This window comes from Lithobates pipiens, unplaced genomic scaffold, assembly GCF_037356315.1.
Source record: "Lithobates pipiens isolate NorthernLeopardFrog02 unplaced genomic scaffold, aLitPip1_a1.2 Scaffold_16, whole genome shotgun sequence".
NCBI lineage: Eukaryota > Metazoa > Chordata > Amphibia > Anura > Ranidae > Lithobates > Lithobates pipiens.
The window spans coordinates 118,925,663-118,950,150 of NW_027507748.1; the positions used below are offsets into that span (position 1 = coordinate 118,925,663).

The following is a 24,488-nucleotide window of genomic DNA, read 5'->3' on the forward strand; positions in this document are numbered from 1 at the left end:
TTCAGTAACCAAAACTGCAACGTTTATCCTCATGACACATCACAGGAAGCACCTCCATGGTTAACAGAGGACAGAATTAAAATTAGACTTGGGAAACTTAACATTAATCACCGGGACCAGATGGCTTGCACCTGAGGGTACTTAGGGAACTCAGTCAAGTAATTGTCAGACCATTGTTCCTAATTTTTACTGACAGTCTACTGACTGGAAAAAAGTCAATGTAGCACCAATATTTAAAAAAGGGTCCAAAATACATCCCTGGGAATTACAGACCAGTTAGCCCAACATCAACCGTATGTAAACTCTTGGAGGGGATGATAAGGGACTATTATACAAGATTTTAGTAATGAGAACGGTATCATTAGCAGTAATCAGCATGGATTCATGAAGAATTGTTCTTGCCAAACCAATCTACTAACCTTCTATGAGGAGGCGAGTTGCCAGCTAGAAAAAGGAAGTTCCGTAGTTGTGGTGTATCTGGATTTTGCAAAAGCATTGGACACAGTTCCCCATAAACGTTTACTGTACAAAATAAGGTCCATTGGCATGGACCGTAGGGTGATTACATGGATTGAAAACTGGCTACAAGGGTTAGTTCAGAGGGTGGTGATAAATGGGGAGTACTCGGAATGGTCAGTGGTGGGATCCCCCAGGGTTCTGTGCTGGGACCAATCCTATTTAATTTGTTCATAAACGACCTGGAGGATGGGGTAAACACAGTTCAATCTCTGTATTTGCGGACGATAATAAGCTAATCAGGGCAATAACTTCGCAGGATGTAGAAACCTTGCAAAAAGATCTGAACAAATTCATGGGGTGAGCAACTACATGGCAAACGAGGTTCAATGTAGAAAAATGTAAAATAATGCATTTGGGTTGCAAAAATATGAATACAATCTATACACTGGGGCGGAGAGAACCTCTGGGGGAATCTAGGATGGAAAAGGACCTGGGGGTCCTAGTAGATGATAGGCTCAGTAATGGCATGCAATGCCAAGCTGCTGCTAACAAAGCAAACAGAATATTGGCATGCATTAGAAGTGGGATCTGTCTCAACTCCACTCCCTCTTGCTCAATATCTCCTCCCCTGACCTCCCGCCGTTTACGGCGGCCTGGGAGACAGAACTACAACACCCTATCTCTCCTATTGACTGGCAGAAATGCTTTATCCTGACGCACAAAATATCCCTCGCCACTAAGACCCAGGAAAAGGGATTTAAACTGGTGACGAGATGGTACAGATGCCCATCGACGATAAATCATTTCAACCCGGGGAGTACCAGATACCTGCTGGCGGTGTCTTAGCTCCCGGGGAACCATGCTACACATATGGTGGGAATGCCCTCCGGTACAAAAGTACTGGCAACAGATATTCAAACTTTACTGTAAGCTGATGGCGACCTCTATACACCCCTCACCTGAGGTGGCTCTCTTATCTATACTCCCTGGTACATTAAAATCCATCAAAAAATATATTTTACGACACTTCCTGGCGACGGCCAGGGTAGTGATCCCCCGTCACTGGAGATCGACGACCATGCCTTCCCTTGGGGACTGGGCTATGGAGGTGGACCGCATAAGGGACCTGGAACGTCTGTTGGCAGAGGAATGTGGTAAAAATTAACAGTTTACTCTCACCTGGACATCTTGGTCCATGTTCCGATATTCCTCTGAGTTTATCTCCTGGGCTGAACATGGCCTGGACGGCGTCGCCCTGGGTCCATGATGGAATGATTCTTGTCCCCCATCTCTATGCCCCCTCTTCTATGTCCCTGATTCTTTTTTATATATTTCCATACACCCCTAGGAATACATCTAGCTAATGTACCATGGCTCCGACTTATCTAGTGTTCCTGAACTGGTGTAAGAACCCTACGTAATATCTTTCCTGCAGATTTTTATATAATTTCGTCCGGAGTTCTGCGCAGGGGTCAGCTTTGAACCCCCCTGGCAGTACTGAAGACGAAAGGTTCTTTAGCTTATACGATGTATTTATTTTACTCTTTCTGTATGTATGTGTCATATATATATATATATATATATATATATATATATATATATATATATATATATATATATTTTTTTTTTCCTTCTCTAGTTTCCTTTTCCCCTTCTCCCCCAAACATGGATTGGTCTCATTAACGGTTTCCTGGTAGGCCTTATTTACATGCTTTCAATCCATTTATATGTACCATAGACATGTTTTTGTTCAGGCATATACGAAGCATAATGTTGGTGTATCTTGTTACTGCTTGTGTTGTTAACCTTCTCTTTCTCATCCTTTTTTTCTGAATAAAATAAGATTGAATTAAAAGTGGGATCAACTCCAGAGATCAAATGATAATTCTCCCGCTCTACAAGACTCTGGTCTGGCCGTACCTGGAGTATGCTGTCCAGTTCTGGGCACCAGTCCTCAGGAAGGATGTACTGGAAATGGAGCAAGTAAAAAGAAGGGCAACAAAGCTAATAAAGGGTCTGGAGGATATTAGTTATGAGGAAAGGTTGCGAGCACTGAACTTATTCTCTCTGGAGAAGAGACGCTTGAGAGGGGATAGGATTTCAATATACAAATACCATATTGGTGACCCCACAATAGGAATAAAACTTTTTCACAAAAGAAAGTTTAGCAAGACTTGTGGCCACTCATTGAAATTAGAAGAAAAGAGGTTCAACATTAAACTACATAGGAGGGTTCTTTACTGCAAGAGTGGCAAGGGTGTGGAATCCCCTCCCACGGGCGGTGGTCTCAGCGGGTGGGGCATTGATAGTTTCAAGAAACTATTAGATAAGCACCTGAACGAACGCAACATACAGGGATATACAATGTAATACTGACATATAATCACACACATAGTTTGGACTTGATGGATTTGTGTCTTTTTTCAACATCACCTACTATGTAACTATGATATAGAACTTTAACTTTTCTAATCCTAATGTACTTTGTTCCCTGTCAGTGATTCAGGTGGTTTTACACCGGATAAACAAATCAGCCAGGCAACTAGTAATTTTAAAGAGAGATCAGATATTTAATTCTCCCTTTTTCCTTCATTAAAAGGTTAATTTTAACCATGCTGTGTTTGCACAGATTCAATCAAACAAGGTGCACATTATAATTACCACTGGCAGAAAAGTTTTTCAATAAACCAGATGTATATTTTTCAGCAACAAATCATCCACCAAAATCTAGGAGAAAACTTACATGACACAGTTTCTTTCTCTTCAGAGTGGTTTCCCAATGACCAGTACAGGCTCTGGCTCCTGCGGAACTTCTTATAGATTTGGGTGTACAAGATTGAAAACGTGAGTAGGGAAAAGAGAAAGATGAGAGATGCCGCTGCCCAAGTAGCCTCCTGCGTTCGAGGAGTAGAAACAAACCCCTCGTTGAACTTATGTTGGCCGTTACTCAACCTTGTCTGGGCCTTGGCTGGCAACTCGGCAACTGCATCACGCTGACAGTTGCATTCCTGCTTCTGTTCACCTGATTGTTTCTTCTCAGCAGCAGTCGATGAAAGCTTTGGATCAGTAAGCTGATGATGCAACTGTTCAGTGGTTTCAAGTCTTGGTGCAACGTTTATGGTAGTCTCTTTCTGTGGGGAGGCATCAGGGTGGTCTTCAGGTTTGACTAAATGCTGCGATGGCTGTTCCTTAACAGTATCTTGAGATACATTGCTCCCAACAGGTTGGGTCACATTATCAGGTAAGACAATAGACTGGTTTACTGGGGTAGGCATGACCTTCTGTACTGGCAGCTTTGACATGTCCTTGTCATTATACTTGGTCTCCTGACTATGAATGCTAGCTTTTATACTTTGAGTGTGTGCGTCATGTATAAAGCCTACAACAGAGGTGGTAGAAGAGGATAAACCACTGGTTCCTGCAGGCTGTGACACTGTACTGTGGTTTCTAATGGTTTTGTCTATGTGTTGACCAGCTAGTGTACTAAAGGAAATTCTGGTAGATATATGTGAAGATGCTGTATCTTGGATCACAGAGGTTGGTAATACCTCAGATCTTCTCCTTTTCCGCAACAGATGCCAAACTGACCGTCCTCTATGGCTCCGAAAACGATTTAGCATCTGAAAGTATTACAGATAAAATTTATAATAGTATTATGAATACAAGTTTCCCACAACAGAGAACAATTTGCTCAAAAGATATCCTACTATGAGTAAAGTTCCTTAAACAGCCAAACAATGAGAAAGCCTATTACTTAGTCCTAAACAAAGCAGTAGGCAAATGTTTGAGGCAAAATACTATACCCAATATGTATTTCCAGTGGCTGATCTAGGACATACCCCAATGTGCCTTAGTTTCGGCACTGAAGTTGTCATATTAGAAGTCAACCAGTCAAAACTCATAGTGGATACATACAGTACCTCCGGAAAGTATTCACTTTTTCCACATTTTGTTAGGTTACAGCCCTAATGCCAAATTGAAGTCACTATTTTCCTCAAAATTCTACAAGCAATATCCCAGAATGACAACATGAAAGAAGTTTGTTTGAAATCTTTGTAACTTTATAAAAATCCCATGTACATGAGTATTGTAAAGCCTTTGACTGAGGGATCGGGGGAGAATGGCCTTTCTCTGTGGAAAGAGGAGAACCTTCCAGAAGAACAACCATCTCTGCAGCACTCCACCAATCAGGCCTGTATGGTAGAGTGGCCAGACGGAAGCCACTCCTCAGTAAAAGGAACAGGACAGTCCGGCTGGAGCTTGCCAAAAAGGCACCTGAAGGACTCTGACCATGAGAAACAAAATTCTCATGTCTGATGAAATAATGATTTAACTCTTTGGCCTCAATGGCAAGCGCCATGTCTAGAGGAAACCAGGCACCGCTCATCATTTGGCCAATACAATCCCTACAGTGAAGCATGGCGGTGACAGCATCATGCTGTGGGGGATGTTCTTCAGTGGCAGGAACTGGGAGACTGTACATTGTTGTATTCATCTTTCCCTTGATCCTGACTAGAGACATCCTTCATGAAAACCTGCTCCAGAGCGCTCTGGACCTCAGACTGGGGTAAAGGTTCATCTACCAACAGGACTACAACCCTAAGCACACAGCCAAAATAACCTAGGAGTGGCTATGGGACAACTCTGTGAATGTCCTTGAGTGGCCCAGCCAGAGCCCAGACTTGAATCCAATTGAACATCTCTGGAAAGATCTGAAAAAGGATGTGCACCAATGCTCCCCATCCAACCTGGTGGAGCTTGAGAGGTCCTGCAGAGAAGAATGGGAGAAACTGCCCACAAATAGTTCTGCCAAGCTTGTGGCACCATACTCAAAAATACGTGAGGCTGCAATTGGTGCCAAAGGTGCTTCAACAAAGTATTGAGCAAAGGCTGTAAATCCCTATGTACATGTGATTTTTTGTTGTTTTTTTATTTTTAATAAAATTTGCAAAGATTTTAACCGCATGCCGACCAGCCACTGCAGTTATACTGTGGCAGCATTGTTCGGCTGCGCAAATCGCCGTTATATTACATCTGTAACAAATGCCCATTAGGGGACACGTACGCTCGGGGCACACGGAGGACCGGCAGCTGTGTGTGTAAACACACAGTTGCTGGTTCTCTGAGCAGGGAATTGTCAGATCTGACAGAGTATGGACAGCGATCTGTTAGTTTCCCTGCTTAGTCCCATGCCCCTTCAGTTAGAACACAAAATAGGGTACACATTAACCCCTCCCCTGCCCCCTAGTGTTAACCCCTTCACTGCCAGTGACATTTTTACAGTAATCAGTGCAATTTTAAAAAGTGAAGCACTGTGAATACTTTCTGGACGCACTGTACAGTTTGCCCAAACCTGGTCGACATGTGCTTTTCTCTTGCTGTATCATCCAAGGGGCAGGCAATCTCTGTGGATGTCTGTCAGGCAGTAAAAGTGAATTTAAATATTAAATATTTATTAAAAATTAAAATATATATAGTGATATCTACAGTCCTAAAACCTGTGCACACCAATGCATTTACAGATTCTGAACGAGCAGGAAAAGGCACTTTAAAATGAAGCCCTCAATCATGTCCATCTATAAAAATTGTGGAGAAAAACTAATTTTCAAAATTTACAACAGGGGCAAAGAGAATAGAATATTGGCAACCTACCAGTCTGTGAAAATACACAGCCGATTTCTCTGAAGTGTTAGAAAGCAAAAGAAATTACGCTCTTGAATCATTAGGCAAGGTTTACACCGGCGAGTTGGCCTCGTGTGAATGCAAGTAGTAGGAGTCTGCAGAATCATGCAGCTGTTTTTGCAACCTGTGATTGGCTAGCTGAGCTTATACTCTTTAACCTCCTTAGCGGTAATCCCGAGTCTGGCTCGGGTTGGGAATTTCATTACAATAGCGGTAACCCCGAGCCAGACTCGGGCTTGCACCGCTCGATGCAGGGGAGGACACAGGTAACGTCACTTACCTTGTCCCCTGGATCCAGCGATGTCCGCCGCGCTGTGTGATCGAGCCGTCCTGCGCTCGATTCACAGTGCCGAATGCCGCCGAGCTCCGTTCCCTGCGACGTTACGGCGCACGGGAGCGGAGAACGGCGGCAAATTCAAAAATGTAAAAAGACACAAAAGACACACAGCACTGTAATCTTACAGATTACAGTGCTGTAGTAAAAAATACACCCCCCCTTTGTCCCTAGTGGTCTGTGCAATGCCCTGCATGCACTTTTATATTATAAATACTGTTTTTTACTGCTTGTAATTTGGAGATTGTCCATAGCAACCAAAACATGTCCCTTTTTCATTTTTTTTTGGATTTGATTACATTATTGAATAATTTTTATTATTCTTTATTACATTATAAACTTTATCATACCCGGGATGTCCGCTAGACTCTGGTTTGAAGAGATTTCAGAGCGTTATTCCTAAGAATTACAGGACTACAAAATAAAAGCCAGATTTCCATGCAAAATAATTGTACCGCTTTCAGCACCTAATTCCAGACTGAATCATACCGCCAGGGAGGTTAAGGACAGGTCGGTGGCCACAGCTATTCGTGACTGTTTGCACTGCCAGCAATTACGTGTGGTGTGTGCCAACCTGTCAAAGATGCTGTGGCTGCAGCCAGCTGCTCAGATGGCAACAGCTGCTGCAGGAGACCAGATTCCTGCAACTTTCATTTCATGTCCATAGTCTGGGAACAGTTTCATTTTCAATAAAGTTGTTGTCATTAACCACTTGCCAATCAGCCTCCATCATTATACTGCGGCAAGGTGGCACGATCCCGCAAATCGCCATAGGTGTACGTTCGCTCAGGAACTCACTTTTGTGGGTGCCAGCAGGGGAGCCAATCAGCGGGTCTGGCGGACTCTGTTTGCCGGCCACCCACAATTGCTCCCCGTAGTGACAGAATGGGGGATCTGCATGTGTAAACAAGGTAGATCTCCGTTCTAACAGGGGCGATTCACACAGATCCTGCCTTTCTGCTAAGCAAGAGAATGGATCTGTGCACTTCCCCAGTCACACAGTCCTCCATACAGTTAGAAAACACCTGCAGGGAATCCTTTGATCGCCCCTGATGTTAACCCCTTCCTTGTCAGTGTCATTATTAAAATAACAGTGCATATTTTTAGCACCGATTACTGTAATTATGTTAACGGTTCCCAAAAAAGCGTCAAAAACATCAGTTAGATGTCCGATCTGTCCACTGCAATGTCGCAGTCCCGCAAAAAAAATAAAAAAATAAAAATAAAACAAACACTGATCGCCATCATTACTAGTAAAAAATAAATAAAATGCCATAAATCTATACTTTGTAGACTATACATTTTGTGCAAACCAATCAATATACGCTTATTGGGATTTTTTTTATTATATATATATATATATATATATATATATATATATATATATATATATATATATATATAACACACTGGACTAAACTGGTGAATAAATTTGTTTTACTTTTTTTGGGGGGAAATGTTTTATAGCATTAACTTAACGGTACTGTGTTTTTATCGAAAAACCATGAAAAAAGGAAATATATATTCCATATTCAATTGCAACTATATGGCCGCCTGCAAAACTTTGCGGCCAAAACAGGCATCAGCCGAAGCACTGATCTTTTCTACCTTGTAGAATTTGGTAAACGTGTGGACAGACGACCAGGTCGCCGCTTTACACACCTGAGCGACAGACGCTTGATGTTGGAAGGCCCAAGACGTTCCATTTGCCCTTGTGGAGTGGGCCGTGACTGGAAAGGGCCGTGACCTGCCCTTTCAAGGCGTAGGCTTGTACTATAATCTGTCTGATCCACCTGGAAATGGTGGCCGACGAGACCGCCATGCCTTTCTTGGGACCAGCCACCGAAAAAAAGTGAATCTGACTTCTGAAAGGGAGCCGTTGCAGACAAATACACCTTCAGAGCCACATCCAGAGTGTGAAGGGCCACCTCCTTAGGATACTTTGGCTTAGGACACAGAGATGGTAGTACAATGTTCTCATTGATATGAAAAGCCGAGACCACTTTCGGTAGACAAGACTGTTGCGGACGCAACACCACCTTATCCTTGTGGATAATCAGATAGGGCGACTTACAGGACAAGGCCGCCAATTCCAAAACCCTCTTGGCCGATGTGATGGCCACTAGAAAGACCACTTTCTGGGAAAGAGTCAACAGGGGAATCTCCCTGATATTTTCAAACGGCGGTTTTTGAAGCGCTGACAAACACCAGGTTCAAATCCCACGGGGGCAACGGTGGACACACCGGAGGGACTACATGTCGTACCCCCTGAATGAAGGTACTCACTAAGGTGTGAGACGCCAGGGGTCGCTGAAAAAAAGACAGCCAAGGCTGAAATTTGCCCCTTAATGGTGCTTAATGCCAATTTCTGGTCTACTCCTTGCTGAAGAAACAGCAGGATCTTGGATATAGAAAAGGAGCGTGAATACCATTCTTTCTCCTCACACATCGAGATGCAGGCCTTCCAAGTACGATGGTATATTTTCCGAGAAGAACATTTTTGTGCCCTTAACATAGTTTGGATCACAGAGTCTGACAGACCCCGGTTCCTCAACACCTAGCTCTCAATAGCCATGCCGTTAAAGCCAGCGATGGTAAAGCAGGATGGAGAATCGGACCTTGAAACAGAAGGTCCTCTGACAACTGCAGTCGCCAGGGAGCGTCTGCCACCAGATGCACCAGGTCTGCGTACCAAGGACGCTAAGGCCAATCTGGGGCAACCAGTATCACTGGGATCCCCTCGGCTTCCACTCTCAGATACGTGGTAACAGTTTCAGTGGAGGAAAAGCGTAGATCAGTTGGTACTGATCCCATGGAGCCACCAGCGCGTCTGCCCACAGATCTTTGTCCTGGACACGAATCTTGGCATCCACGTCTGGTGTGTCCCACTTCAGACACAGTAACCTGAATATCTCCGGATGCAATGCCCATTCTGCTGGGTCCAGCATCTGTCGACTCAGATAGTCCGCCTGCCAGTTCTCCACTCCCAGGATGTAAATGGCCGCCAGGGCCGGTACGTGACGCTCTGCCCACTGAAGTATGCGAGTGATCTCCCATGCAGCGGCTGAGATTCTTGTTCCCCCTTGGTGATTGACGTATGCCACCGCAGTGGCGTTGTCTGACTGTATCCTGATCGGACGCCCTTGCAGTCTCATCGATGTGTGAAGAGGCACAGCCTGATTGCTCTCAATTCAAGCAGATTGATCGCCAACTTGGATTCTTCCATCGACCAGAGGCCCTGAGCCGACTGAACCCCCATCACTCCACCCCAGCTGGATAGACTGGCGCCCATTGTGATCACTGTTCACTTCAGGGAGGTAGGAACGATTTTCCGGACTGAATCACCGGGGACCTCAACCACCAGATCAGTGAGTCTCTGAGTGGCTCACTCGGATCTGTTGATCCAGGGACAACTGAGATTTGTCCCATTTTGTCAAAATCTCCTTCTGCAGTACTCTGGTGTGGAACTGGGCATAAGGTACTGCCTCTAAAGGATGCTACCACAAGTCCCAGTACTCGCATGCAAAAGCGGAGCGATGACCACTTGTGGTTCATAAGCAGTTTTACCGCTGATCTGAGAGTCTGCCGTTTGTCTGAAGGGAGAAACACTTGCGCTTCCATGGAGTCCAGCAGCAAGCCTAGGTACTCCAGATGCTGGGTTGGTACAATCAACGACTTCTTTAGGTTCAACAGCCACCCAAATTCTTGCAGGGTCTGCATGGTGATCGCCACATCCTCCTCTAATTCCGTCGGGGGGCTGATGCCAGACCAAAAGGAAGAGCCACAAACTGGTAGTGGACTTCCCCGACTGCAAACCGCAGAAATTTTTGATGCCGAAGGCATATGGGTATGTGCAGGTGCGCATCCTGGATGTCTAAGGATGCCAGGGAGTCCTCTTGATGGAGTGCAGCGACTACTGAGCGAACTGATTCCATTCTGAACCTTTGCACTTTCACAAAGTGATTGAGGGCTTTTAAGTCCAAGATTGGACGTACCGCTTCCTTCTTGGGAACCACAAACAGATTTGAGTAGAATCCCTGGAAGCGTTCCAATTCCAGAGCCGGTACAACCACCGCGCGATTCAGCAGGTCTCTTACTGCCCCCAAGAGGGCCTCCCGGTGAGCCGGGGACACGGGTATGCTGGAGGGGAAGAATCTGTTTGCCGGCCAAGAGAGAAACTATCTTGTAGCCTGTAGAAATAAGATTGCAGACCCATTGGTCGGATAACCGAGAGGACCACCGGGCTGCAAACTCCCGAAGGCGACCCCCCACCCGAGACATGGGTGGGAGCAAACCTTCATGCGGTAGCACTTTTATTCGCAGGCTTGGTAGGCTTGCGGTTCCAGGGAGGTTTTTGGCCGTCTGTGGTCATCCTGTCAGGCTGGGGACGTTTTGACGAAGCTCCGGGCGGACAAAAAAGCAGTTTGTGAGCGGAAAACGAGGGCCCTTGCCTACGGCGTGGCTCCTTAGCCTTCCTGGCCTGTGGGGAGTAGGGTACTCTTACCACCGGTGGCATTTTTAATAATGTCATCCAAGGAGGCTCCAAAGAGCCGGTCACCAAGGAAGGGAAGATCTGTCAGGGCTTTTTTGGATGCCTGGTCAGCAGACCAGTATTTTAGCCAAATCAGGCGCCTCAGCACCACAGCTGACACTGAAGCCCTAGATAACAGGAGGGAGAGTATCCAGGGCCGCGTCACAGATGTACTTAAGGCCTTGCACTAGTTGGTCTGCTAGTTCCACGCAGACAAGAGAAGCCTGTTGCTCTCCCAATTCGCTGTGCAAATGTTTTGCCCACTCAGTCAATGTCTGCGACACAAGTGCGGATGCCAGTACTGGTCACACGGCTGACCCCACAACCGTAAACAAGCAATGAGCCCCTGCCTCTGCCTTCCTGTCCGTGGGATCCTTGAATGCAGTAGTCCCCTCAACCGGGATCGCGGTTACTTTATTTAACCTGGATACTGGGGGGTCCAGGACCGGAGGAGCCGACCATTTTTTGAGACGGCTCTCCTCAAAAGGGTAACGCACCGCCATGTATTTGGGGACCAAAAAGGTCCGTTGCGGGCGACCCCATTCCTTGTAAACGAACTTGTCAAAATAAGCCAGATACGGGAACACCTTAGGTGAATGTGCTGGCTTGCAGGACCCAAAAGGGACCGGTACATCAGCAGAGGGATCTGCTGGCTCCTGAATCTTCAGGGTATCACGCACAGCTGTGATAAGTGCTCCAACAAGTGCTTTGTCGAGCACGGACAGAACTCTCCCCAGAAGACAGGGGGGGGGGGTAGCTGGGGCCGCTTTAGTGCACCTTTCTTCGAACGCAGCACCTCCATATTGGCAACAAACGAATTGTGGACCGCCGTCAGGGTGTCCATGGGCAATGCGCAGTGTCCAGGTGACCCGGTTGCAATTGCCTGGATTTCGGGGGAAGAAACACCAGTTTCTGAAGCCATGCTGACCCTAACCTGTCTGCCACCCAAATGGGACTTAAGACAGTGACAGTCCCACCCTGGCTGAGGGGCTCTTTCCTGCTGGACTCGCCTCCCTGAGGAGTTCTGCGCTATCCCACGAGCAGTGCCTGTAGTCCCTGTGGGCTCCCAGGTGCAGAGGAAACAAAAGCTGTGTCGGTGGCAGCCACTGCAAATAGCGCCAAACTGCTCTGAAATGTGCTCAGGCTTCAATAAAATGCCACCCAGCGTCCAGTACAAAGACATAAAACACAGGGAAAATGGCTGTGCGAGCACATGAGCACATGCTGCTGCTAGAGAAATACTGAAAAAACGTGTTCAGGCTTCCAGAAAATGGCCAACAGTGTCCTGTATAGGGGATCACTAGGAAAATGGCCGCTGAAGCCCAGGAAAGCATGCTGCCCTCCACACCTAAAATGGCCGCCAGCAGCTCCATGAGGTACAGGAAGAAAAAACTATGGCAGTGAATACAACGCCATACAAGACATCAGCAAAACCTCACAGATGCCTTCCAGGGGCATGAATAACAGGACCCAGGACACTGCTAGGCAGTGCAGCCCCCCCCCCCCCAACCCAGGTGAGAGCCCCCCAGAGAGCCCCTGCATAGGCACACACACACCGCTCAGCAGCCACCTGCAGCATCCCCCACGGGGGGGGGAGGATAAGAACAGGGAGAGAAGAGGGAGGTGAGGGACCCCCGAATCGACCTCCCAGGGAATGCCCAGCTGCTCAGCCCCACCGAGACAGGGAGAGCTGTACTTACCAATCCTGAAGAGCTGGGAGACATTCCATTACAGACCCACTCTCTGATCAGTACAGGGTGGCTGCTGGCCTCAGCACACTGACGCAGACATCAGTAGCCTGCGCTCATCATATGTGCGCCCTGGAGCATAAAAGCTCACCGACCACCTCTGGAGCTGAGGTTTCTTCGTGGCCGAAGCCAGCGCGGAGCTCTGGTCTGCACACGCTCGATGGCCAGGCTGGGGAGACTACAAAGATAAGGGTATCCAGCCTGTCACCCAGCCGGCTGTTGATAGTAGATCAAAGGATTATTCATCTTGCGCAAAAATCACGCTTCTACATAAAAAAAGCACGGACCGATGGGCCCACAGGGTTCATAGGTCCTTCTTCACTAGGCAAAATAAAACTGAGGTCTGTCTGGCAGACTGGAGGGTTGTTGTCCAAGGGACCGCTCCCTGGGCAGGACTAAGAGTTCTGAGTGTTGTGTTACAACTAATGCTTAGTATCTCCTAGTAATAGGTCAAACAACCCAATGGCTAAGAGGAGCTGTGTAGGTCGGTGAATATAAGAAAAAATTTTTTTTTTTTTTCAAAATTGTTGCTCTTTTTTGTTTATTAGTGCAAAAACCACAGAGGATCATATGCCACAAAAAGAAAACTCCATTTGTGGGAAAAAAGGACATCAATTTTGTTTGGGTACAGTGTCGCACGACCAAGCAATTTTAGTTAAAGCGAGGCAGTGCTGCATCGCAAAAAATGGCCTGGTCAGTAAGTGGGTAAATCCTCCCGGGACGGAAGTGGTTATTAGATTAAAATTACTAATAAGTAAGGGATTTCTGGTTGAAAAAATCCTGAAAAATGCTATTGGGTATATAAAGGTATGCATTTTAAAATGACAGATTCCAATTTCAGAAACCAAATGTCAAAACATGTATTTCAGTGCAACGTCAAATGATATGGTTTACCTGAAAATCCCTTTCACCACAGAGATCTGCACGGTCTGTTGAAATTAAGGACGGCCTGATCAGTAAATGTTGGTAGGCTCCAACTTGTGCTGTCTCATACTGATGTTCATGGGGAATATTTTCTTTCAGCCAATACCTTATCTCAGTCATATTCATGCGAGACATCTCCAGAGTGGAGCACCAAGTGACCAGGGCAATGGGCTAAAAAAATTAATAAAAAGACACCACGTTACCAAGGACTTTATATGTGGAAACCATCATACACATTCATAGTAAACAAAAAGAAAAATCTAATTGCATTGTAAATGTATTAAGACAATCACTGAACAATTATCTGCACTGCTGACATAGTCATGGGGCCAGTGCCAAGTGCTTGTTGGCTGTTCAGGTACTGAAACTCAATACAAACAGAACAGGAAAAACACGCAAGGCCCATTCACACATGTGGGTGGTGAAACTAGGCAGTTGAGCCTCAGTTTTACTGTCCCCGACTGTCCACCTGAACACAAAACATGCACCTGTTCAGGACTGTACCCATGCTGTGAATGCAATGCTGAGCTCTGCGGCAGAAATTAAACAGCAGATCGCATTCAGGGGGGTCATCGTTGCAAAACAAGACACATGCAATCGCAGAGTGGTATTGCAGTTCTTACAGGGTTAAAATCAGGCATAGCGACTCCGCATCACCTGTCACACATTGCATTTCAGAGGGGCAGCAAGAGCTGCCTCACAAGTAAGCACGCTCTTACTCCACTCCAAATAATATTTTTTTCATGTCAAGCAAAAAGATGAACAGGTATTTATGGCTTCCTATAGTCCTTGTGGGGAAATTCCTGTTTACTATAATTCCTGAACAAGATTAGAGAAATACTGTACACCGACAGGAAGGCAAGGACAGCAATAAAAAGGTGTGCCTAAACTTCCCATCCCTTACTTATATTACTAAGCAATTGTCCCTGTTGGTAAGACTATCTAGTGTTGGACTTTATAATAAAAAAAAACAACACTATTAAAACACACACATACATACATTATTATATATATATATATATATATATATATATATATATATATATATATATATATATATATATATATATATATATATATATATATATATATATATATATATATATACACACACACACATACACACACACACACACATATCTCATAGACACACGGATAGATAGATCTATCTCTCTATCAATACATGTTCACACTGTTCAGCTGCCTGAAATTGGGGTAAACCAGCACATTTCTGGTTATTTTCCTTCACGATACGTTTGCACCTTTGAGATTAATGGTGTCTACATGCAAGTATCTTGTATTTTCTAGCAGGGCAGGGACTGGCCAGAGAAGGATCACAGATGCAGTTATGCTTGAACATGTTCATAATATGTGAACTTTGTACATTTTCCAGGCGGCATGGTCTGAAGTCTCCCTTTTCATCTTTTGTATGCATTGGTTATAGTTAGTAATTATGAGCCTTCCTATTTTGGGACAGTACTTGGCTTTTAACTGCTCATTTTCCACCCTGACCTTAGATAACCACTGCAATTTATAGTCCTGGTATAATACCAAAAATCACCACCTACACAACGATCAAAAGGATTTACAGTTTCCTTTTAAAGAAAAAAACAAAAAAAAAAAACACAAAACTTTAAAAAAAGTTTAAATTTCACAGTTGGGCCCAGATAGTTCCAGCAGTGGGAAGTAGGTCTTTCTGGATCTGGAAAAGGCCTTTGATTCCGTGGACTGGAATTACATGAGGGTGGTACTAGAGGTATTCGGTTTCGTTCCCCAGTTCAGAAAGTGGATTGACATTCTATACTATTGCCCCCACAGCAGCCATAAAGCTAAATATGTTATCCGAATTTTTTCCAATGCATAGTGGCATCCACCAAGGATGCCCTTTATCCTCGGGTCTTTTCTCTATTATGATAGAACCCTTTTCGGCGGCCTTTGCGAGCCATTGAGGTACAGGAGATTCAGGTGGGTAATTTGACCAAAAAAACTGCATTTTATGCAGACTATATGGTTCTTTTTTTTTGCGAGACTCCAAGAATTCCTTATCGGCAGCTTTAGACATCATTAATTCCTTTGCTCATTTTTCGGGTCTGAACGTTAACTCAGGAAAATCCCAGATTCTCTCCCTTAGGACGCCATCCCCTAGATGTGAGATTACCCCAGATTGTCCTTTACAGGGGGTGGAAGTAATCAAATATCTGGGGTTACATATTTACAACTCTGTATCAGACTTTATCACCTTGAATTTCGATCCACTTTTGACTAAACTAAAATCCAGACTGCAGGCAAGGCAGAATCTACCCTTGACACTCGTAGGTAGGGTGAATTTGGTGAAAAATAAAATTTTTACCTCTGGTATATTATAATATTATATATATATATTTTCTTTTTTTTTTTTCCGGAATTCCCCTGTTTGGCTACTGAGATATATATATTCAAAAAAATAGATCAACTCATAACGTCTTTAATGTGGCAGGGGCGACACCCCCCCCCCCAAATTAAACTCCGGGTGCTACAACTGCTGTGGAAACAAGGGGGACTAGCGGTCCTGGACTTTCACAGGTATTACGTAGTGGGCCAGCTAGTATTCGTGCACAGGTGGTTCCCTCTACCTGAGGATGACACTGCCAATACATTAGAGGCGGCTATTGTCGGTTCTTATGAGGCGCTGACACATCTCCCGCATCGGGGTAACAAGAGCTCCATATAGGCTCACAATACCGATGCATGCAACCTGCAGGGCATGGGTAGCAGTGACCAAGATGAGTAACGCTTCTGAGATTTCTCCTCGTACACCGCTTTGGAAGAACCCCAAACTAGCGCACTTCTGTGAGTACCCTGATCCAATCATCTGGACGAAATTTGGTATTAAGACGCTGGAAGACATAGTGGGTAGCGGGAAACTTTTGCAGTTTGATGCCCTGAAATCTAAGTTTAATCATCCCAACACCCACTTGTTCCGTTTTCTTCAGTTCAGACATGCATACAAACCCAATTTGGAGATATGAGTATTACCCTAAAATAGAGTGATCTAGAATCTTTAATGAGGGAGGACAATTTGGACAAGGCCCTGTCTACAATATATAAACAACTGTTTGGTGAGGGAGGAGATCTCCTTGCAAAGTGTAGGGCGGTGTGGGGTGAGGTGTTCCCACAGATGGACCGGGACTATATGCGACATTAATTTTACTAAATTGGTCTCGGTTAGGGACAAACTAATTCAATTTAAATTCTTGCACTGTACATATCTTACTCCAGCTAGATTGGCTAGGATGTTCCCTACCCAGTCGCCTGGACACTGGTGGTGCATTTCCCTTACTGCCGATTTAATGCATATCTTTTGTTGCTCAAACATTTTGGAAGGGGGGTCACAGAATGCATAACAGAAGTAACAGCCATTCCTATACAGCCCACGATAGAGGTGTTCCTTTTGGGAATGGTAGATAATCTAGCCCCAAAGAGAGAGTAACTCGTACTCTGCTGACGATTCTAAAATACTACGCTAGAAAAATGATAGTGTTATCGTGGAAAAAGCCCAATCCTCCATCTACATCATTGTGGAAAGGTGTGGTTAATAGGGCTGCACCTTTATATAAGGCTACATACATTAGTAGGGGCATACCACAGAAATTTGACAAGGTATGGGGCAGTTGGATAAATAGTGAAACTACAATAGTGGATTGAGTGGCACCTAATAGAATACACCTGTAGTAAGATTTAACATGTATGTAATTGTCAGACATATCATTACATTCCATTGACAGTTACTAAAAACAGGTGGGGCCTTATTACTACGGTGTTATTTGAGTGAGGGTCTGGAAGGAGGAGAGAGTCAATGCTGAAGTAATGTAAAATAGTTTACTTTTGTGTGTGGCCCGTTGGGTCTTGTGAATACTTGTTAAAAGCAATAAATAAAAACTTAAAACAAAAAAAAAAAAAAAACACACATTTAAAATTTGCACAATAAGTTAAAGTGTTACTAAACCCACTAATATGAAAATAGTTAATCTGCCCCCCCCCCCCCCCCCTACAGTTCCCACAGCTTATAAATCATCTTTTTACATTAATATTGCCACTATATACCTTTTTCTCTGATCTGTATACCACGATTACATGATAAACTGCAGAGTTTCTTTAGTACTAAGAGTTCAGGAGGTGGAGTTTTTAAATTCAACCTGTATACATGCCCACAAGCGTGATGCCAATATCATGTGACCTGGCTATCTCTGAGAACAAGTAACCGTTCTCTCCAGCATGAAAGACATAACTGAGCACGTGCAGGTTTGCCATTGCCTGTGTTAGCCGACTTTCCCAAGCTAGACATTGCAGCAGGGGGAGGATCTATGCATACAGGATAAAACCGTTTTTACACAATGCAAAGGATTAAACAAGCATGCTATGCTGCATATACAGACTAGATTTCTAGAGCATACGCATTGCCTTGTCAAGTGCAGAACAAAGCTGGAGCAGTTACTATGGTTAGGACTCTTACCCTTTCCCTAGACAGGCTTGGAAGAGGTGTGATTATATGTCTGGGAACACAGCTTCTTGCCACAAATGATAAGACTTCCTTCAGCTGAGGGTCCACACAAGGATGGTAGAGGAAGGCCACACCTGCATTCTGGGAAACAAACCGGTCATGTGACTTTAAATGATGCTTCAGCCATGGTTACTGCAGTACATTGGCCTTTCTTTTCAAGGTAAATAACTATAAAAATTACTTACATTTCATGATCATTTATCAAATGTATATCTATACATCTCTCTCACACACACACACTCTTACCAAAAGCATTTGGACGCCTGCCTTTACACGCACGTGAATTTTAAAGGCGTCCCAGTCTTAGTCCGTAGGGTTCAATATCGAGTTGGCCCACCCTTTGTAGCTATAACAGTTTCAACTCTTCTGGGAAGGCTGTCCACAAGGTTTTACCTCAACCTCAGCCCCTCAACCTTTGGGACGAATTAGAGCAAAGACTGCGAGCCAGGTCTTCTTGCCCACATCTGTGCCTGACCTCACAAATGCGCTTCTGGAAAAATGGGCAAACATTCCTATAGACACACTCCTAAACCTTGTGGACAGCCTTCTCAGAAGAGTTAAAGCTGTTATAAGTTGCAAAGGGTGGGACAACTCAATACTGAACACTACGGACTAAGATGCCATTAAAATTCATGTGCGTGTAAAGGCAGGTGTCCCAATACTTTTGGTAATATAGTTAGTGTGCATGTACACAAACATACACACACAATGGATATAAAAAGTCGACATACCCCTGTTAAAATTTCAGGTTTCTGTGAAGTAAAAATATTCGAAAAATAAAATAATTTCAACTTTTTTCACCTTTAACTACTTCAGCCCTGGAAGATTTGGCTGCTCAATAACCAGGCCATTTTTTGTGATACGGCACTGCGTCTCTAACTGACAATTGCACGGTTGTGCGGCGCTGTACCCAAACAAAATTGATGTCCTTTCTTTCCTACAAATAGAGCTTTCTTTCTTTTTTTGCACCCCTGCCGTTATTTCCGCGCTATAAACAAAAGAAGAGTGACAATTTTGAAAAGAGAAAAAAAAAAAAAAAAAAAAAAACGCCACAATATATCTTTTACTTTTTGCTATAATATCCCACATTTAAAAAAAAAAAAAAATGTCCTCAGTTTAGGCCGATATGTATTCTACATATTTTTTATTTATGTTTTTTACTAAAATTTATAGAGTCTACAAAATAGGGGATAGATTTATGGCATTTTTGCTAGTAATGGTGGACAAACTGGACACTTGACATTTTTTTGACCATTGACAATTATACAGCGATCAGTGATATAAAAATGCACCGATTACTGTATGAATGTCACTGGTAGGGAAGGGGTTAACACTAGGGGGCAATCAAAGGGTTAACCGTGTTCCCTCACTGTGTTCTAACTGTGGGGGGATGGGACTGTCTAGGAGAAGGTTTACACACAGATCCCGGTTTTCGCTCTGTCACGAGCGACCGCGGGTGCCCAGTGGTCATCGCGCCTGCCGGGCACACGCATCAGCTCCAGGCACGCATGCCCCTAGTGGCCAAAGAAAAAGCAACATAAGGCAATGTTGATTTGCCCAGCCGAGCTGGTCCGGAAATGGTTAATGTGACCTATAAACTGTACAACTGTACAACTGCAATGTGGTAAACACCCTCTTATAACTGGGGATGTAGCTTTGTTCAGAATTAAGCAATCACATCAAAATCTTAAATAGGTGTCAGTAAACACCTACCATAATTCAAAGTGCCTCTGATTAACCCCAAATAAAAGTTCACCTGTTCTAGTAGGTCTATCCTGACATTTTCCTAGTCACATCCTACAGCAAAAGTCATGGACCGCAGAGAGCTTCCAAAGCGTCAGAGGGATCTCATTGTTTAAATGTATCAGTCAAGAGGGTACAAAAGAATTTTCAAGGCATTAGATATACCATGGAATGCTGTGAAGACAGTCATCAAGTGGAGAAAATATGGCACAACAGTGAACTGGACGTCCCTCCAAAACTGATGAAAAGACAGGAAGAAAACTATCCAGGGAGGCTGACAAAAGGCCTACAGCAACATTAAAGGAGCCGCAGGAATATTTGGCAAGTACTGGCTCTGTGGTACATAGTTACATAGTCGGTAAGGTTGAAAAAAAAAAAAAAAAAAAGACACAAGTCGTGTGTGTGTGTGTGTGTGTGTGCTTTTATGACAATATTACATTGTATATACATGCATGTTGTGGTTGTTTAGATGCCCAATAGTTTCTTACATGTAACGACCTCCCGTATTCTTCATATGTCTGGGCTATGGGGTAGAGTGGCAAGACGGAAGCCTTGTCTTACGAAGAACATCCAAGCCCGGAATGTGGCATGTGGGAAATGTGTCATGGTCTGATGAAACCAAGGTTGAACTTTTTGCCCATAAAGCCAAAAGATATGTTTGGCGCAAAAACAACACTGCACATCACCAAAAGAACACCATACCCAACATGAAGCTTTGTGGTGGCTGCATCGTGCTTTGGGACTGTTTTTCTTCAGCTGGAAAAGGGGTCTTGGTCAAGGTAGAGGGAGTTATGAACAGTTCCAAATGCCAGTCAATATTGACACAAAACCTTCGGGCTTTTGCTAGAAAGCTGAACATGAAAAGGAACTTCAACTTTCAGCATGACAATGACCCAAAGCATACATCCAAATCAACAAAGGAATGGCTTCACCAGAAGAAGATTGAAGATTTGCAATGGCCCAGCCAGAGCCCAGACCTGAGACCCATTGAAAATCTTTGGGGTGATCTGAAGAGGGCTGTGCACAGGAGATGCTGTCACAATCTGACAGATCTGAGTGTTTTTTTTGCAAAGAAGAGTGGGCAAATATTGCCAAGTCAAGATGTGCCATGGTGATAGACTCGTACCCAAAAAGACTGAGTGCTGTAATAAAATCAAAAGGTGCTTCAACAAAGTATTAGTTTAAGAGTGTGTACATTTATGCAAACAATATTTTAGTTTTACTTTCCTCCACCTAAAAGATTTCAGTTCTGTACTGAGTTGTACATTTTATAGGTCACGTTAAGTTCAGAAAATATTTACATCACAGAAACGTGACATTTTAAACAAGGGTGTGTAGAGATAGATAAAAAAAAAAAAAAAAATAATGTATGTGCACTATAACTACAATATATATATACACACACACACAATCATTTTTGGAACTATTTTATTATATCTTTGCATGTGACAACACTGAAGAAAGAACACTGCTACAATGTAAAGCAGTGAGTGTACAGCTTGTATAACTGTAAATTTGCTGTCCCCTCAAAATAACTAAACACACAGCCATTAATGTCTAAACCGCTGGCAACAATAATAGGATTTTATAACAGCTTACCTGTAAAATCCTTTAGCTTTGAGTACATCATGGGACACGGAGCCCAAGTAATTACCTAATGGGTTATGGGCCACCTTCAGGTGTTGACACTGGTATACTCAATCCAGGATGGATGTTCACTCCCTATATAACCCCTCCTCCTTCCAGGAACACATCAGTTTTTGTAGCAAAGCAATGTACTTAAACCTCAGAAAGAGGCGAGGGACCTCTGTGTCCCATGATGTACTCCAAGAAAAGGATTTTACAGGCAAGCTGTTATACAAATCCTATTTTCTTTGTCGTACATCTTGGGACACAGAGCTTAATTACTTAATGGGACATCCCATAGCAATGCTACTTGAGGGGAGGGAGAGACAACCCGCAGGGTACCACCCCCAGACTTGAGGACTTATACTGTAGTGATGCGCCCGAAGGCCATATACTCATTGCTCCTTACATCCACCTGATAACATTTTATGAATGTATGCACTGAAGAACAAGTTGCGGTCTTACAGAGCTGAGCCATGGAGGCCTGGTGATGCACTGCCCAAGAAGTACTAACCACCCTGGTAGAGTGCGCCTTAACTTGAAAAGTAGGAAACATACCCCTTAAATTATAAGTTTGAATTATAACTTGCCAAGTCCACTTAGCAACAGTGGATTTCGGCACTGCCTGTCCTTTCTTAGGACCTTCTGGCAGAATAAATAAGACATCAGTCTTAAGAATCTGAGCAGTTGCCTTTAAATAGGTTTTCACTGCTCTCACCACATCAAGACAATGTAGTGACTTCTCTTCCCTGGAACATGGTTTTGGAAAAAAAAGGGATGGCAGGGCAATATCTTGGTTCAGGTGAAAATCTGAAACGACTTTTGGTAAAAAGTCTGGACGAGGGCGCAACACCACTTTGTCCTCATGAATAATCAAATATGGCTCTTTACAAGAAAGAGCAGCCAATTCCGAAACCCTCCTTGCTGAGGATAGAACAACCAAAACTACAAGCTTCCTTGTCAGAAGGACAAAGGGAATATGCTGTATCGGTTCAAATGGCCGTTTTTGTAACACTGACAAAACAAAGTTCAAGGGCTTAAAGGTGATTTAACTGGCGGATTAATCCTCATCACCCCTTGCATTAAACCACGGACTAAAGAATGCGTAGCAAGTGATCTTTAAAATAAAATCGACAAGGCTTAATAGTACTCAAGACCAACTTCATCTCAACGCCTAATTGTAGAAAAGGCAAGAATTCTGCCTTGATATATCTCCGAGGGTGCCAACCCTTGGAGTCACACCAGGAAACATAAGCCTTCCAGACTCTATAATATATAGGTTTTGGAAGCTGGTTTCCTTGCATTAATTTAAGTACTGATAACTGACCCGGAAAGCCCACGTTCCTTCAGAATGTGGATTTCAATAGCCAGGCCGTTAAATTTAGCGTTCGTAAAATAGGATGGAATATCAGCCCCTGTGAGAGCAGGTCTGGCCTTAGTGAGAGCAGGTCTGGCCTTAGTGGACCATGGATCCTCCACTGCCATCTTTAATATTTCTGCATACCATGACCTTCTGGGCCACGATGGTGCTGCCAGAATTACCGGTTTTCTTTCCAGCTTGATCCTGAAAAGAAGACGTTGCGGCAGCAAATGAATAGGGGGAAATGCATAGGTAAGTGAGAACTGATCCTACGGTATCACCAATGGATCTGTTCTGCATGCAAATGTATCCTTTGTTCTGGACAAAGTTGACTAATTTTATGTTGAACTGGACGCTAGGAGATCAACGTCCCCCATCTTTGACAAACAGCCCGAAAATATGTCGGGGTGAAGAAACCATTCCCCTGGGAATTATCTGCTGACGTAGTAGTCCGCCTACCAATTCTCTATTGCCGGCATGAAGACTGCCAATAGAATATGGTTCACCCCTCTCTGCACTGAGAGACTCCTGGTGCCCCCTTGGTGATTGATATAAGACATAGCCTAACCTAGAAGTCCAGGCTTTCAGAGCCAGGCGCACTTCCCGAATCTCTAGGATGTTGATGGGCAAGGCTCTTTCGGTTCTTGAACACTGTCTTTGGACAGTTGTCTTCTCTAGTACTGCTCCCCATCCTGAAAGGCTGGAGTCTGTCATTACCACTTTCCAGATAACTGGACTGAAGGATTTTCCCTTTTGCAGAATCTTTAGCTGAGGTTTTGGACATCGTTGGGGACAGCCGCATTGGCAAGTCCAAAGCTTGGATTGTTTAGTTCCAAGCAGATAGAATACTGTTTTGCAACAGTCTCGAATGGAACTGGGCATAGGGAACTGCTTTGAATGAAGCCACCATCTTTCCTAAAAACCTCATGCAAAGGCCAATTGGAGGGATTTCCTTTTGACCTGACCCTCGGCACCAACTCTCTTATGGAGTTGTTTTTTGCCTGGGCAAGAACACCCTTTTCTGGGCTGTATCTATGATCAGACCCAAATACTCCAGCTTTTTTTAGCCATTTTAAGGGAGACTTCTCTAGGTTGAGAATGCAACGCAGACTTTTCCAGGTAACTGGTTGCAATGCGTACACTTTACTCCGAACACTGATTGGTCTATTAGCAATAGATCATCTAGGTATGCCAAGACTGTTTATGCCTTGTACCCTTACCCTGGTTAGAGGCGGGGCTAGCACTTTTGTTAACACTCGGGGTGCTGTAGCTGGCCCGAAGGGAAAGGCTACAAACGGGAATTCTGCTGTTCTACTTCGGACTGCAGAAACCTTTGGTGAGCGGGAAATATATGGACATGCAGATATGCATCCCTGATGTCGATAGACGCCAGAAGCTTTCCTCCATGTAGGATAGAAACGACTGACCTGATCGACTCCATAGAAAGGAAGGGATCTTTAGGAACTGGATTTAGATTCTTTTAGATCTAGAATGGGTCTGATCTTTACATGTACAGGAAATGCATAAAAAAGGCAGTGAAG

The 24,488-nt window shown here is 44.1% G+C and overlaps 1 protein-coding gene across 3 annotated transcripts in view; it reads right to left on the minus strand.

The window, feature by feature from the left end:
- TP53I13 (tumor protein p53 inducible protein 13) overlaps window positions 1–24,488 on the minus strand; it is a 92,666-nt gene that overhangs the window by 13,203 nt on the left and 54,975 nt on the right. For all 3 annotated transcript variants that reach the window (XM_077480359.1, XM_077480358.1, XM_077480360.1), the window contains 3 exons: window positions 18,171–18,299; window positions 13,649–13,849; window positions 3,203–4,079 (listed from right to left, as the gene is read on the minus strand). In XM_077480359.1, coding sequence (XP_077336485.1) covers window positions 3,203–4,079; window positions 13,649–13,849; window positions 18,171–18,299 — 1,207 coding nt within the window. The remainder of the gene's footprint in view (window positions 1–3,202; window positions 4,080–13,648; window positions 13,850–18,170; window positions 18,300–24,488) is intronic.